General features: G+C 42.9%; 1 protein-coding gene across 1 annotated transcript in view; it reads right to left on the reverse strand.

The window, feature by feature from the left end:
• SMS (spermine synthase) overlaps positions 1-17682 on the reverse strand; it is a 586561-nt gene that overhangs the window by 302786 nt on the left and 266093 nt on the right. Inside the window, exons 3-4 of the mRNA XM_085622475.1 lie at positions 15239-15326; positions 6108-6172 (exon numbers count right to left, since the gene is read on the reverse strand). Coding sequence (XP_085478601.1) covers positions 6108-6172; positions 15239-15326 — 153 coding nt within the window. The remainder of the gene's footprint in view (positions 1-6107; positions 6173-15238; positions 15327-17682) is intronic.

Genomic DNA, 17682 nt, shown 5'->3' on the forward strand with positions numbered 1-17682 from the left:
CAATTTATAAAAAAACGTAGTAGTTGTCTTTGGACATCCACTTTCTGGTATTCCATAGCTTCGTTAATACTTTCTGGACCTTGCCCTGTTTGGACAAAGCGATATATTTCGTCTAGATGTTCACCCATTCCTGGTATCGTCATTAAATATAATGTAGCTCGTCTTCACGTAGTGATGATATGAGTAATTTATCCTGTCTACCTGGTACTGGGTCGTATCTACAATCTACAAGCTGTTCTTTAAACATGTCGGATGTCGCTAGTTGGGGTGTACGTTGGAGTGCTAAATCTCTAAGGGTCTGTTTATTTCGCGGCGGTGTGGCAAACATGTCTGTCGTACCTCCTGTAGCACCATCTGAGGTGCTAGGCACGAAAGGATTCGTTGTACGTAGGATAGAGATTGTAGATGTGGGAAAAACTGTAGAAACGGACGGGCCTGTTGGGACTTGCGTAGGGGTTTGTAGTTGCGGGGATACAGACGAATGCTCTTGGTGTTGAACACCATCGGCAATCGGTGTGGGTGGTATGGCATTAGCATACTCGGGAGCTGCGTCATCTAAATAGGAGGAAAGGAAAACGTCCTTTGCTGTTTTGGGATGTGATTTGGGATGTGCTTTTATCGGGAGCAATGGAGGAGTTAAGTCTTTTGGTATTTCCGGAGTGGCCTTAGGTAACCCTTCGGCCAGGAGAGGATACATACCATTCATAAGAGCGTTTCTTTGTCTATCTACTTGTTCTGATTTTACTCGGGTACCTTCCTCAAGTAATAGATTTTCTCGGGTTTTATTTGAATTCTCTCTACCTTTCTCTTCCTGTCTGAGTGCTTTTTCTGTACGTCTATATGATTCTTTACGCCATAATTCAATGGCATCTTTCTGTGACTGTCTGGCTTTCTTTTTCCATAATTCTTCTTCTACTCTCATGATGCAATCTGCATCCCAGGTCCCCGCTGCGGGCCATCTCTGACTCTCTGGTAATTCTTTGGTGTAGTCCACCCATAAATCAAGAAATAATACGGCATCTAGGCCATGCTTATGATACATAAAGTATCCTGGAGTGTCCCTAGGTGGGATGGGAACAGCTTCTTCGAGTACACCTTTTCTAGTTTTGATCTGTCTTAGTTTCGAAAAGAGCGGCATTTTTAGACCTTATTACTAGAACACACTTTATACAAGAAAACACAATAATGAACAGTCATTCACACCACAATATATAGAACGTATTTAAAACATTTAACGCTTAACAGTTTTACGAACAATGATAACTAATAGAAAACTGGTTACTGACATAATACTGACGCTAGATAATACTTATTTATATGCAAGACATACTATATATACTGCTAAACAGTACAGATACACTGCTAAAACAGTGCAGACCGGATTTGTGTACCCAAACCCGTCTTGACCGGCACAGACTATGTGCACGTTAAATGCCTCCCCGGTAATGGTACTCACCGGGTAGCTCGGAACGGAAGGCCTCGGAACGGAACTGAAACTGGACCGGACTGGACTCGACTCGACTGGACTCGGAACTTCGGAACTTGGTGGGACTCTGTATACCTCGGATCTTGCTCTCTCAGCTAGGCTCTGGTCGGGATACTTCGCACGTCTCACCGCCTCGTCTGGGTGTTGATCGCAGCCTCAGTCGTCCCCGCTTGGCCGGAGGGAGATACAGGAAATCCTGCAGGTACGCGTTTTTGTCCGTTCAGCTGTGGCAGGAGACCGGGCCTGCAACGCACCGCCGGCGCGTGAGATGAGAAAGTGTCCCTGTTCGGGCGCCAATTTATGTGGTAAATATTTCGTTACCGGTACTATTTTTTATGCGGTAAAGTCTATTAAGAATAACTCAGTAAATATAAGAGGCAGAATCCGTGGTATTAGAGGTTTTAAAAGGCTTTATTCCTATACAAAGGAATACAATTCGAATTGTAGGCATTCTATTCCATCACCAAGAAAGTTCAGGAAGGAAGGGCATACATTATTGACAGATAAGCAGTTTTATAGAAAATACATTACAGTGAAACAGATGCAAGAGGCGTGACAGCTGATAATACAGAAAAACTGTGCATACGTAACTAATAGAGGCGTAAACATGGGTGTAACTAAAATACGTCATTAAACATGATGTCACAAGTGGGTGGATCCATAAAAGAATCCTGCAATGTCAGCAGAAATATTTGGCAGAGATGCGCGCGCAGTCGCATGACGTGTGATTGACGTGCAACTAGAGGGTGAAGGGGACTTGACATTTAGCTCTACATGTGGAGACAGAAGTCTGGGGTTATGTCAACCTAATCCCAAATCATATCTAATATCCTATGTTTAAAGAACTGTGTTATCCAAAAGGAAAGGTCTCTAGGATAGAATCTATTCTATACTGACTGTTAGTGCGTGTACAAGCGTCTAAGTGTCTACACTAGATGTGAGGGGGTAGGAATATTCCATGGTAACGGGGCTATGAATTACTTGCATGAGGACAGCGAGGCCTGGCCCTGTGCACGGTAGCTGGAGGAATGTTTACCTAAACTACTAGACAGGAATGCATCGGATGAGGAGCGGAGGAGATAATCTCGAAGGTGAAATACAGTTTTTGGCAGGCGACAGGCTGGATCAGGCACCGTTAGCCGCGCAGGGAGTAGGACAAAGTTCATGGTCACAGATGCAGGCTCAGACTGGAGCTTTCAGAGGCAGAAGGCAGGAAAAGGCTTGATGACAGAATTCGGGCCTACTCGCCTGAATCTGTAAAATGTGGAAAGTGAACCACATAAAGTCGGTGGCCTTTCATACTTAGGAATGGAATATCTGACCCATTCATGGCGGGTCTGAAAGAGGACATGTTGACGGTGGACGCACATATATTTGCGTCTTCAAAACTGGAGTAGGAGGGAACATACATGTACTTATAGCATGCACATGGAGCCGTTGGGGTCTACGATAGGGGACATAACTGATCACAAAATTCATATTTCCTCAGCAGATCAGATAAATGGACCCAATGCACTTTCCATCGGCACCCTAAGGCCCAGAATGGAAGATGCACATCTGCTAACCCTGGGATCACAGGAGCAGCATGCACATCAAAGGTAATACTGGGATTTCTTCCCCAAAGTTTGCAGCCAGAGCCCATATGTTGTCCATTCGTGCACACAAAAAATGATATTACAGAACTGTGTTTTGCCATCGCCTCAAACCCAAAGAGAAGTGTCTGGGGGAGCATAACATGAATGAAGTGAACTACATATTTGCACCTTGCATTACAAATTAGGAAACACTACTGTGAGGTGACATTACACAACACCATGCAGGCAGAAACCAGTCAAGTATAGACGTCCCAGTCCAGCCTCGCACACCCACTTCACCAATGAAGACTATGGTCGTTTAAGGATCAGCATTCCAGTCCTGCGGAATTCACCAAATTCCTCACTTCAGGCGGTTCTTAATGTGTTTAAATGTTTCAAGAAAACACATTGCTTTATGAACCTTGCTTTCTCAAACTTGCTTCAAAATCCCCCATTTACTACTCATTTTTTAGAAGTTTACTTGGAAGGAGAACATTTGATAACCACTATGATTGCAGACGCAACTCTCAACCCCAACCTTTACACCCCACTATTTTGAAAGGTCACCAGCCGCCACTGAGCATGTTTACATGGGGATTAGAGGAGTTTACCATTGAGGTGATCAGGACATCACAGAGTTTCATAGAGAGGGGCGGCCGCCATGTGCTCTAGGGACTAGTACACTTCAAGGCAGATCTCTTCAGTTCACAGGAGAGGGTTGAGTTTCTCACATCCAATTGCGTGGGAAGCAAAAGACTGGCCATGTTGGACAATCTGGGACATTACTTTGGCATTGCTCCCAGGAGTGGAGCGCTAGCTGGTGCAATATACATCAGTTTCCTACACCAGGGGAAAATAGCTTATGAAAGGAGACCCACTGCAGAAGGGGTTCCCAGGGACTGCATTTCCAGAATCGGCCCAACTAATCTAGCTTTCCTACTGCAGGGGCCATAAAGACTGTCCAGAAAAGAGAACAAATCGGCAAACCATGTGTAATGACAGGGGCTCCAGGGACCAGAGAGAGAAAGGGGATGTGGATTCCAGATGTCACAGAAAAATACAGGGAAATTCCATGCCGCAGAGAAAGGGGAAGAAAGCAAACATCCCGGAAGGGGCTAAAGTACGTAGGAACACCGGAAGGGAGGAAGAGAGGCCACTGAGCCCCAATGAGGCAGGGCATCGTTGCACCTCAGTGACAGAGGCTTCTATCCACATATGGGACTCCAAACATTTAAGAAAAGAAATGACAATTCAGTGTCATATGGCCACCAGAGTAACAGTGTGTGGAAGGTCTGCTGCAATACCACAGTAGGAGGAAGTAGGAGAGAGAGAACAGAGAGAGAGAGAGAGCAGAGAGAGAGCAGAGAGAGAGAGAGAGAGAGAGATTTGCTTTTCCTTTGTCTCCACTGCCAAGAAGTTTTGTTGTATATGGCCCAGAGCTTTATCCTCTCTAGCGCCTCCCTGAGGAGCTCCATGTTACCCAACTGACCATATCAACTTTAGGAAGGCTCAGAGAGTGGCTGGACTCGAGCAGCAGTTCTTGTGGATAGAGCTAGAGCTTTGGATGAGAGATACCCTCTCTGGGAGCTTTCCTTTGAGTCATTCAGCCTCAGAAAAGAGAGGGAAGAGTATTCAAGCCTCAGAGGTAGAGAAGGGACCTAGACTCCAATGGAGCAGTGGGGTACTAGTTCTTCGAGGAGGGAGCTCAAAGAAGGAAAGAGATGAGGGTTCAAGCCACATAGGGAAAAGGATTACACTATGGTCCCCATGAGATATAAGAAGGAGGATAGCACTACGCGGAGGAGGGAGAAGACATCCTACATCAAGAAAGGGGTATGTAGGATTCAAGAGAAAGAGGATGGGCATATTTTTCACATGGTTCCATGTCATGTGTAGCAAATTCTGCCAATCATGACTTCTGTGCCAGCAATACAGTGCTTTCTGGAAATTGCACATTCACTTTTAACATTGTAACTATAGCCAATAGCACAGACTAAAAAGCCGCGACTGGCTGACGTGTCACACTTGGCAGCTATGGATGAAATCCTAAAGTTCCCAGGTTTGTGGTCCTCGATATCCAGAAAAGAGAGGCAGACCTAGAGCTGTGGAGAACAAAGAGGGAGAAATATGCCCACATAGATAAGGGACCCTTGTGAAACAGACTGGGTTGCACAATCCCAGACAGTGTGGGCGTGAGGTGGGGAAAGGAACCTTATGGACGAATGGATGCTGAAGATGGTGTCCTACAACTCTGGAAAGAGCCCGAGGCATCGATAGAATGCAGAATGTCCTAGTCCTATAAGGATATGGGGCCACAGAGGCCAAAAAACACTAGAATAAAAGGGCTACTCCTCAAAAGAGAAGGGGGATAGGTTTAGGAGAGAAGAACCAGAGGGGGTTGTCACTAGGGGTGGGCGGAATTTGCGTAATCGCGTTACGCAAATCTTCGCGAAACGGTAAAAAATCTCCGCGAACAAGCAGAAATTCCGCGAACACGCGGAATTACTTGTTCGCGATACTTTTTTCCTGTTCGCGATCGCTGTTTGCGTGCTCGGGGTGAAATATCTCGCGAACACGCATATTGAGAACGCGAACAAGCAAAAAATTTCGCGAAGTCGCGGAACGCAGATTTTTGGGCAATTTCGCGTTCTCCGCGGAACGCGAAATTACCCAAATTCCGCAAATTCCGCGAACGGAACGAAATTTTCCGCCCAGGCCTAGTTGTCACTCTGCCTTTATTGCAACATTCTCTGAAACCGTAAAGGGAAAGTTCCCCAATAAGTCATCTGATCGTTAAATGAATGGGGATTTTTTTTTTGCATTCTGATAGTCTTATCTTTCTGCACATCAATAACCGGGATCCCTTTCAATTTCACGTCGGTGTTTGCTTGAGACAGTCATAACATACAAACAACGAAAAACCCCAATGCTATAGTATGAACATAGTTTTTGGAAAGGAAATGCAAGAGAAATTTCGAAATAATATTTACAGTTTTACACAACAACATAGAAAATACCGTTCACAATGCTAGATAAAAGGGACTTACCGTTTTACCCTCCGGATACCACTGTGAAAAAGAGCCCTCATTTTTTCTTCCACCTTGTTTAATAGCTGAAAATAAATAAAAATGAGGAGCTGCTTGAATATTTTTCATGAAACACATTTTCTACTAATGGGATCACTACTGCCTATGGTTTCACAATATATTGCATTACTGACTAATTGTGCAATGAACACCACACACAGAATCCTCCATTGTTGCACTAGCAACGGTACATTGTAGCACCACGGAATGCTACACATTGCAACAATGCTGAAAAGATGGCACACTGAATGGAAAGGGATGGGCTCCACACAGATGTCAGCGGAGGAGGCTATGCTCACTGAGACATGATAAAGGACTGTCAAGGCAAAAAACATCAACTTTATGTACCACGCTATATGCAATTCCATGTTTTAGACCATGCAGAGGCCATGAATTTTAGTGTGTATATCGTAAATTTCCAATTCACTCATTTATCTGTGAGGTCAAGTCACTGAAGCGCTAATGAATTTGATTGTCTACTGTCTAGGTGTAAACTTCACAGGCCATAAGTATAGTGCAATTATCCATTTATCTATCTATCTATCGATCGATAGAGGGAGAGAGCTATAAAAATCTGAAATGTTACAGAAATAAATGTGTTTCCAAAGCACAAGTAATAATAAACGAAGAGATTCCGACTTTAAACGTGATGTAATATGTCTTCAGAAGCACATCATAGCGTGCAAGAATGAAGGTGTACTGAATCAACTTGGGTCTGAGGATATAGCTTTCTCAATTTCAAAGTTTTTTACGGATATTCTGTAAACCTGGCAGGTGGCACAAACTAAAACTAAGGACAGGTAGAGGGATTACTGCTCGGTTCACAAAAAGGGTCCTCCCGGCTAGCGTTTTTTGGTTACATTTACCTAACTAGGATGAAACTGATCTATTTCATGAGCTTGAGCTACTATTAATATTAACACCTGAAGAGGGTCATTTTTCATGTACTATGAAACTAGCACTGGATAGCATCAAATACCAGCATATAGGATGACTACGGTCTAGGGGCACAGGGCTAACGGACAGGGTGATTGAGGTGGCTATACGTACATTTTATTCACCCCTCATAAGCAATACTTGAGAACAGGTTTAATACTCCTGGCTTAGAACAACATACCCTAAAAGATCATGGGGCCCAAATTCACTCTTAGTTGATTTGATGCCAATAAATCATAAGTGTGTAAATCGATGTAAAGGATATGTTATATTAGACAGTGTGGGTTACAAGGTGCTTTAACTACATAGGAAATTTTAAAATGCAGACTTTGCAACAAATTAAGCATAACAGATTAAATACCACGTTTCTCCCTGTTGCAAATTTCTTAGTGGCAGAGTTTTAAACAATAAATGTATATATTGAGTCTCAGATTCTGCACAGAGGTTGCATCACTTTTTTGGCACAACCCGGATGCAAAATGTAATTTGTTAAATATTTAAATGCGCTAACATGTACTCATGATAGACCTGTTAAACATATGTGTGAGGTGTTAAGATCTGATGTCACTTCATGTGAGATCATGAGATGTGATGCCACGTGCAATGTCACGCGCTGTGATGTCTTGCACCATGATGTCACTCGCATATAGCCTAACTTAGTTACTCCCACAATTTATTTTTTTAAGACTTGTGCCCCGTCCATGTTACATAAATAACCAATATCATGACATACAAATACACAAGATCTTCTGATATTTCTGTAGGTGAAAATATAATAACTCTAATATTAGGAGGGAAGCTATTTTGCTTACATTCCTTACTGAAAACTGGAGGGTTTCAAACACTTCCTTAGGCTCCACCTGATAGGAAAAGAACCATGTATTATCATCGTATTCTCCCCAGACTGCTTATCTTTGTACGTTCGCAGTGTACTATGAACACTGAAGTATGGTTATTCTGCGGTCTGATAAGAGAACCACTTATTGCTGCAGAGACCTTTTCTTCTGCTGTGTCCTAATTTCAAATGCAAAAACAACAGTTGATGGACAGAATGCAGAACAATGTCATACAGTCACCCCAGTACAGAGATCTGGGCCTAAATCCATCGTTTTTTTGCTCACCATGCCATTCCAGTTTGAACCCAGCCATATGCAAATCAGTCTTGACCCTGGGCCTCATGGGAACAGTCCAGCCCGAACTGCCAAGCCAGGTCCTCCCTGGACTGGAACCAAGCATCCTAGGACCGGTTTCGGGGTTTCACCCCTCTTCAGCCAGGATAGCTTGATTCCAGTGGCATGGAGAGCACGGTACTCACGTCTGAGCATACCCGTCACACTCGGGTGACAAATGCAAAAACAGTTGATGCACAGAATGCAGAACAATGTCATCCATTCACCCCAGCACAGTTCTGGGCCTAAATCCATCTTTTTTTGCTAACCGTGCCATTCCAGTTTGAACCCAGCCATATGCAAATCAGTCTTGACCCTGGGCCTCATGGGAACAGTCCAGCCCGAACTGCCAAGCCAGGTCCTCCCTGGACTGGAAACAAGCATCCTAGGACCGGTTTCGGGGTTTCACCCCTCTTCAGCCAGGATAGCTTGATTCCAGTGGCATGGAGAGCACGGGACTCACGTCTGAGCATACCCATTCCACTCGGGGTGATAAATGCAAAAACAGCAGTTGATGGACAGATAGCCTGGCTGAGGAGGGTTATGAACCTGAAACCGGTCCCATGATGCTTGTTTCCAGTCCAGGGAAGACACGGCTTGGCAGTTCGGGCTGGACTGTTCCCATGAGGCACAGGGTCAGACTGATTTGCATATGGCCATGTCTGAACTGGGGTGGTGGAGTGAGCTAAAGAATGATGATGGATTAAACCCAGATTAGTTGACTGGGGGTGAGTGTTTGATTAGCTCAAACACTCCGCCCATCATCCCCTTTGGTATTGCTTTGTTCGCCCCAAGTTGGCAGGGTATGCCCAGATGTGGGTCCCTTGCTCAGTTTGCCACTGGATTCAAAATAGCCTGGCTGAGGAGGGATATGAACCCGAAACCGGTCCCAGGATGCTTGTTTCCGGTCCAGGGAAGACACGGCTTGGCAGTTCGGGCTGGACTGTTCCCATGAGGCACAGGGTCAGACTGATTTGCATATGGCCATGTCTGAACTGGGGTGGTGGAGTGAGCTAAAGAATGATGATGGATTAAACCCAGATCAGTTGACTGGGGGTGAGTGTTTGATTAGCTCAAACGCTCCGTCCATCATCCTCTTTGGTATCGCTGTGTCCTAATTTCAGGCAGCGTGGCTGGAAACACCTTGACATTACTTTTTCCAAGCACAAGTAAGTGTTATGATCTGCTTGCTTGTCTCATCACCCTGTAACTGGAATGTTACCCATGTCATTGTTGCTTGAGTGATTAGAACAGTGTCTAGGTCGTTGATGACAGCTCAAAGCATCTCACACTGGGCTAGGGGAATGTTTTGAATATTGTGTCAGTTGGTCACTCTGCCTGTGCGGGTTGGTGGCCTTTAACCTGTATGGAATAAATACTTGGAAATATGTCAGAAGCATGTGGTGACTTTATAAACTTAAGCGCGTGACCACCAACTTCCTCGTGAACCCTCAAAGTGAAAAGCTGCAGCCAGAGAGGGAAATCCTAAACTGGATTGTTTTGTTCACATTTTGAATGACTTTATGACTTAAGGCCACGGTGTTCTGGTGGAGGCAGCCTTGAGTACTGGTGCCGTTAACCTGGTTGGGGAGGGGGGGGGGGGAGGTTTAGCTAGATTTAATAAACGGCGCGCTCAAGCATGGACAGTGAAAGGCCCATAGCAAGGACTAATGCTAGAAGCCTTGGCAAAGCGCAGCATTTACACACGCAGCCTAACTCCATGTGCTTGAACGTGGAGAGGGAATGTCTGTAGCAACGCGGAGGGTGGGAAGCCTTGGCAACGGGCAACACTTGCTTGTGTACACAAACTCCCAGGACTTAAGGAGATGCATGTGGGAGACTGTAGAGGCTAATGTGCATCTCCTGTATGCCCAAAGGCAAGGAAACAAAGAGAGAGACGATTATTAGTGGTGACGCCAATGTGGAATTCGCAGCGAGAATTTGTTCTTAACTCACTGTTGATATTTGCTCCAAGTTGATGAAGTCGGTCTCCTCTCCAACCTCATCGGTCACGTGTTTATTAGAGGAAAGTACATTAGCACACAGGTTTTTATCTAAGTGTGCTTTGGTTGGAGGAAGAGAGTGTCTTGGAACACTCAAGGAAGTGGTTGGGGTACACAGTCGTGATTACTAGAAGAAAGCAACTTGGCACACAAATTTAAACAGTGTTCTTTGATCAGAGGAACTATTCTCACAAGCTAGTTTTCAACTGGATGGTACCAGTAATCACAGTGTCTGCATTTTGAACAGCAGTTACATGCTAATAATATATCTAATTGATGTGTGAAGTTAGCATTGTGTTACAAATACAATATCGTAGTTGCTTATCATTTTGGGTATTTTAGTGTGGAAACTGAAGGTTATGTTAGGTTGCATAGTCAAGTTTTGAACATTTCTTTTTTTTTTAATGTCACCTTTCATTTTTACTGTGTAAGCACCAATAGCAGCAGCAAACATGTCTCAGCCACCATGGTTTTTCACTGATAAGGGTGGCCCAATTCTACCTTGAAAGAGGTAGAAACAACTTTTCGGCTCTTATTCACTTGCAATTGGTGGGGGAAAATTTTCTTCTGTAATTTGGAGATTGAGGGAAGGAATGTGTACGAGAGTTTGAACAAAATTACAATACGGCATGGAGAAGGTAAACTTCATAATGTATATGACATGTTGGTTATGATGCTTGAAAATCATTTTGGAGCCCAAATTAATGTTGCACTGGAACGGCACAAATTCAAGGTTACAAGGCAGACAGGAGAAGATTGGGAGTTATGTTGCCCTGATAAAAACATTAGCATGTCCCTGCGAATTTGGACAACTCACTGATTCTTTGGTAAGGGATCAGATTCGTATGTGTACTAACAATATTAATGTTCAGGGAAAAATTCTGGCGAAGAATCCCGATGTGAAATAGGCGATAGCCATTGTAGAAGGTGTGGAGAATAACGGCATGTGGGTGCATGAAAAGAGAGAAGATAAAGGTAAAGACACTCTTGCTGAAAAAATCTCTGCATATGAGATAAAAAAGCAATTGACAAGAGTAGGGATGTTAAAAAAACATGCTGATAGTGAAAATACAAAACATATATGAACAGTGAAAAATGCTAATATTAACAGAAACGTGGACATAAAATGTTTTAGATGTGGCAGTGAAGGACATCTCTCAAATAGTCCAGGTTGTTTTGCAAAGTTAGCTACATGAAAAGAAATTGGAGAAGGGGACACTATGCGCGTGTGTCTGGGGACTAAAGTACAAGGACTACATTTTGTGGAAGAAGAGAAGAAGTTTCTGTGAAGTGTAAGAGAAGACAGATAAGTGGACGGAGATTCCTGAATGGAATATTACAGTTGGCGGGAATAAATTGATGTGTTAGCTGATTTGTGATCACCTTATACTATGGTGGGTGACAAAAGGTGGGATATGGTATTGGTGGGGACAAAAGCGAGTTGTTTCCACCAGATATAAACCCAGTGGGGTATGGAGGTGTCAAAATAGATATTCTTGGATATGATGTGATGAAAATCTAATTCTCAGACCATGAGACAGTGGGTAAAGTGTACGTAGCTAAAAGAGATGATAACCTGCTGGGATGGAGACATTAGAGAGATATGGGAACAACGCTGAATCCCAATACCCTTGATAAAGTGTTATTACGCTGAACAGTATGGTTACCAGAAGATGTGTGTTCCAGGTTCCCTAAGGTGTATGGTAGCAGCCTAGGGATGCTGAAAAACTTTGGAGCACAAAATCATTTTGAAAAATGGGGCTGTACCATTTATAAGCAAGGTGAGGAAGGTGCCTCATTTAATGATGGAATCTCTTGAACAAGAGTTAAACAAGTTGCTAAAAACTGGAGTGATTGAAGAGATTAAATGCTCAGAGTGGTTGGTTCCAGTGGTCTTGGCCTTGAAGGATGGTGGGAAAGAGATTAGAATGTATGTGAATTTAAGTGGATTGAACAAACATTTGGGTAGACAGGCAACCCTTACCGAATATTTCAGAAACATTCGCTTTATTCTTCAGTGTTCTGGATTTGTCCTCTGCTTATCACCAGGTATTGCTTCACCCTGAATCTAGGCATCTAACATCATTTGTAACTCCTTTGGGTGTCTATAGGTGTATCTGAATGCCTATTGGGTTGGCCTCAGCTGCTGCTTGCTTTCAAAGAGTCATGAAAAAAGTGCTAAAAGGTTTACATAAAGTACTGTTCTTCCAAGATGACACTTTGGTCTATTGCAAGGAACAGCAAGAGCATGAAAAGCAGTTGTGGCAGGTACTAGGTCACTTGCAAGAGGCTGGTTTGTTGATAAAGAGAAAGGTACATTTTGCGTGACCCCTGTGACTTATCTGTGGCACCCCTGTGACTTATCTGGGGTATACAATCTCTAGTGAGGAAATAAGTCCAAAGTTGGATTCAGCCAATAGTATCGTGGAAGCACCTACACCATAGAACAAAGATCAAGTGCGCTCCTTTTTGGGGTTGGCGGAGTTTTGTTTTAAATGTATTCAAAATGTTATCAATTTATCTCCGGGACTGTTGTCAAAAAGAATTCAAAATTTGTGTGGAGCGATGAGAGTGCAATGGCTTTTGGTGATATCAAGAACGACATTAGGAAACTACCTACATTAGGACATTTTGATGCCAGTAAGAATACAGTGTTGTCAACTGATGCCAGTATTCGAGGTTTGGGGAGCGTTATCCCAGGTGGTGGATGGTGAATCTAAAGTAGTGGCTTTTGCTTCCTATTCACTGAAGGCCGCAGAAGAAAGATACTCTGTAATTGAGTGAGAAGCATTTGTTGTGTTTTGGGCGATTACTCGTTTTAAATTCTATTTATTCACTTTTTTCCTCTCTTTTACTATCTACACATACCGCTGTTATACTGGTTTCCTCTTTGCTAGTCCATAACATTTTTGAGGATAAAATAGATCTTTCTACCCCTTTGGCAATACCAATTACTTCAGGTAAAGAGAGATTATTAAAGTATTTCCTGTATCTTTTTGTTGAAGCAGCCTAAAACCTGTTAATTCTGAAGATATGCGTCAATGCTTCCCCCAAAGTTACAAGATGCTGCTAAAATCCTCAAACTAGCTATAAATTCATCAAATCTTTCATCACTACTTTGTTTATGTAAAACAATGAATCTTTCATTTGCTACATTCGGCTGTTCACTAAATTGATTATCCAAATGTGCAACAGCTTCATACAAGTCATTCCATGATGAATCCTCATTGTCAGGTACTTCAATCTATGGCAAGTTGTCAGAAATGTCCTGTGATGCAGCACCACGGCACGCTCAATAAAATAGCTTTTTTTCCTCTCAGGATGACATTTCCTGGAATCAATGGATAACACATAGTTCTCTAAATTTCTGTTCCACGTGTGCCATTTCACAATTGGTTTACCTGCAGAATGCAAAACTGGCTGTGGTTGGGCAACAAACAATTGTGTAGCCATAAATTAAAGTGCAGGAACCCAACCAAAAGAACGGAGACTCCTTCAAGCTAAAAAAAATGAGTTTGAGGATTTTAATACCTCATCAATGGTTAATGTGGAACATTTCCTCCAGTACTTCAAAAGCACAAAGAAAAATCTTGGAAAGGTGTGCGAATCACCGATAAGGATGTGCACCATGTAATTTTTTATTTAACTGTAGTGTATGCTGTTAGAGAGTGGTGTGGCCGTCACCAAACACCACTAGACCGTGGTTGAAAAGGAGCAAGCAAAATACTTTCAAGATGCCGCCCCTACTGTGATGACGCAAGCGTATCCACTTTTTGTGGTCTATTTCATTAACAATTAGGCCTTGTAGTAGTGAGTGTAAGAAATGATGATGCATATGTGATGACTGATGTTCACACAGCAAGAAAAGCCACTTGTGAGACAGAACAACACTGCAAAAGCAATGGTCACACAGTGCTCGAGGAGAAGAGTGCTCGAGGAGAAGAACGCTCGCGGAGGCTCGCTCACAATAGCCACTCAGTACGTACGGACTCCAACTGCCATTCTGATTCCAATAGGTACAAACAAAATAATAAATGAGAAAAAAAAAATCTCCATCCTGTGTACCAAATCAGCAAGTCCCCATGCATGTAGCACTCAATTCCAATAAAATCCTGTCACAGGAAATCTTCCGTTGTGCCCACGTGTAATTTACGGTCGGACTTTTAAACAATGTTTGGGTCCCAATTATCCATCCTTGTCGCCAATAATTATGTAGTGATCCACACCAAGACTGTTGATGTTTTTGAAGATGAAGTTTATTACATAGAAGAAGCCCCGTACCATACTGCCTCCTCTGCTCAGTCAGCCAGCCGTCAACTGCCCGCATGGAATATTACCCATGCATAATTTCACTTACTTAATACAAACACCTAGGTAACCCCACGAGGCAGACTGACTGATGCTGAGCCACAACAGAGCAAGAGCATACATTATACAACAGTTAATATAATTGGGTAACTTACTACACCTCAGCCTACCACACAAGCTCACAATCTCTGGTGGCTCTCAACACACTTGCAGCCAGCCAATCATCATACAGGAGACTAAGAAATGTAATAAAGAAAAAAATAAGACAGCAAGGCTTTTCCATTTATGCACCCAGGATCAGAAACCACATACCTGTATCCATATGATCCACTACAACGCTACTTCAATTTAGGAAAGCATTGAAAGACACATCTCTTTAGAAACACAACACCACATTGCAGTAATAGTGCACTTCTGCTTCCAGAACCCAGCAACCTCTCCCATCAGATGTTGTGTTGACTGGAAGCTTGCCTTTGACCCTGTACAGCTCTCGGTTGCCTTTTTGGGTAGGTTTACATTATACGAACACCATGTACATACAAACAAACTTACATAGCCTTCGATTAACATAGGTAAATACAGCAAGCAGACACTGAAATGTCCTTTACAAAGTGCACAAACATTGAAAACCAAACATATAGGAATAACTGATCTATTTAGCAGATGATATACTTACATGTTCAATCTCATCCTTGGGATCACTGCAGATGGTCTGCACATCCAGCAAAACTAAGCCGTGAGGATATATTCTCAAGGTTGCAAAACTACGAAACAAAAGGGATTGAGAAGACATTAGGACCTTGTTCATCAATAAAATGCAGCACAACCGATTTAAGCAGCTGCTTTTAGTAATGGCATGCCACTATTTCCAGTCAAGCAAGGTAGGAAACATTGGATAGAGAGTAACTAGAAGTAAAACTCATGCAACTGATTCATGCTTCTAGCATCATCCGCTTTATCAGAAAAACAAGCAGCATATCATCGAAAGAATAAAACAGCTGCATACTGGAGTGATAAACTCTATAGTGATACATATAATAGATCCTGGTAACAGCAGATTAAAGTGACATCTAACGTCATTAGAAAATGGTTGTCCAAAAGAAAGCTTCTAATTACATTTTGTACCTTAAGATGTATTTTTTTGTTTATTTGTATAAGTGGGGATCTTAAAGCCATTGATATGGAAAACTCTGCTGGACACAGGAAGGACAAAACAAACCTTTACAACTGTGGCAATGTGTCCGCTTGTGGCTACGCTAGGAAAAGTTTAGGGAGCTGTACGCTCCTGGGGCACTCGCTAACAATGCCATGCTAATCTAGCATCCGAGACTGCTGCTCATGGCATCCTAATGCACAGCTTAGTGCCCACCATTACATGGTCCCTTAAACCTTTACTTATCACCGTTCAGGTGGCATAGAGAAATGTATTTTGTCTTTACATGGGATGTTTCCCTACAAGGACACAGCAGTGAACCACCTACAATGTTCATGCAGGGAGCTTGCGGACTTGTCAGAGCTTGCTCACTTGCCCGATTAACTGATGCAACCACCCATCTAATATTGTCAGAGTAGAAAAGTACTCTTCTGTGACTGGCCTAGCAAAGAATATTGGAATTGTCTATTTAGACACCAAAGATTGTGCGCCTCAAGTGGGCTCAGTGTTGTTCCTGATCTGTAATCGGAGAAGACGTAGACCTCCGCATTCAGAAGAGGACCAGGGACGATTTACACAAGGTGGAGCAATCCATCCTTCAACAAGGCTTTCTCTTACCGGGGAGAACAGGGGCCAAATGAAAACGGGGCCAAATGAAAACGGGACCATCTCTAATCCAGAATTTGGAAACATGAGGTTATGCGGCTCGGATTCTGCGGTGAGAAAGGGGAAAGCTGTAGATGCAGTAAACAGCATCAAATCTTAAACCTCTGAAATCACAATGACTTGGTGGGATGTCATAAATGGAGGAGTGACTGGAGGCTTTATGAAGACCCTTATTCATGTACTGTGTAGATACGTTTCTCCGCTCTGTCCATCACAAAACGTGATTGAAAGGGGATGATGAATAAACACAGACTTGGGCAACCAGTTCAGATGAATGTAGAGGGAGATGACACTGTCAGGAAACGAACATCCAAAGGAAAAGTAGCTCTTAACAACCAATCATATAAACAGGAAAATTTGCTTACAATGGAAGCAAGTTCCTGATTCAGCCATCAGAAAACTTTTTGGCAAAAATCCCCTTTGTGCAGAAAAAAGACAAAGGGAGACCCTTGTGCTAACAGTTGACACTGCCACGGGCCCCGAACCTCAGGATTATCCTGTGAAGATCCCCGGTAAGAATTCCATGAGGTCTATGGAACACAGCAAGTCCCCCAGCTGCAGCATTAAGAGGATATGAGGTAAACTGACCATCTTAAGTGATCTCTTGGCAATCAAGTGAATGAAGTGGCAGATGTTTAGACTAATAGACAAGCTGTTCTTCCGCTTACAGTCATAAAAAAGCAGGTGCTAAACCAAGCACTAATCATCTCCTTCATGATCCGTTTCTTGATCAACAATAGTTGGCCAAGTGAAACAAATTGTATAAACACTAAACAATTACAAACTGCGTTCCTGTGCTCAATATGCAGATTTGCGATTCAAAATCAAACTATAACCAATAATTTCCTACTATTATTAATCAAAACTCCATACTCAATTTCATAAATTGTCTTCATTTATCCCAAATACAGCTTTGAATTATTAATCTCCAATTAAACACTTTCACTTTAGTCCATGAGTTCCCTGCTTGAACATGACATTCAGCATCCCAATAAGACTGGTTTATTTACGAGCTCAGCAATGTGTTTTCCACATGAGGGAGAAAAAACAGAAGATGATTGTGTTCCAAAGAATCCAGTGGTGGTACAACCACCGCAATAAACCTAGCTGAAGTCAACATGGAACAACAGAGCACACATATAAAACAGGGATACAGTGGGGTACACGTGAAAATATAGGTCAACCAGACTATACTAAGGGGCCTTGCAAAGGAGGAAAGTGGGGATTGGTAGCACTGCCCTACTGACATGCCGATGGTCTGTGACATAAGGAAGAGGCCAGAAACAAAGGAAACCACCAAG

This window comes from Triturus cristatus, chromosome 8 (genome assembly GCF_964204655.1).
Source record: "Triturus cristatus chromosome 8, aTriCri1.1, whole genome shotgun sequence".
NCBI lineage: Eukaryota > Metazoa > Chordata > Amphibia > Caudata > Salamandridae > Triturus > Triturus cristatus.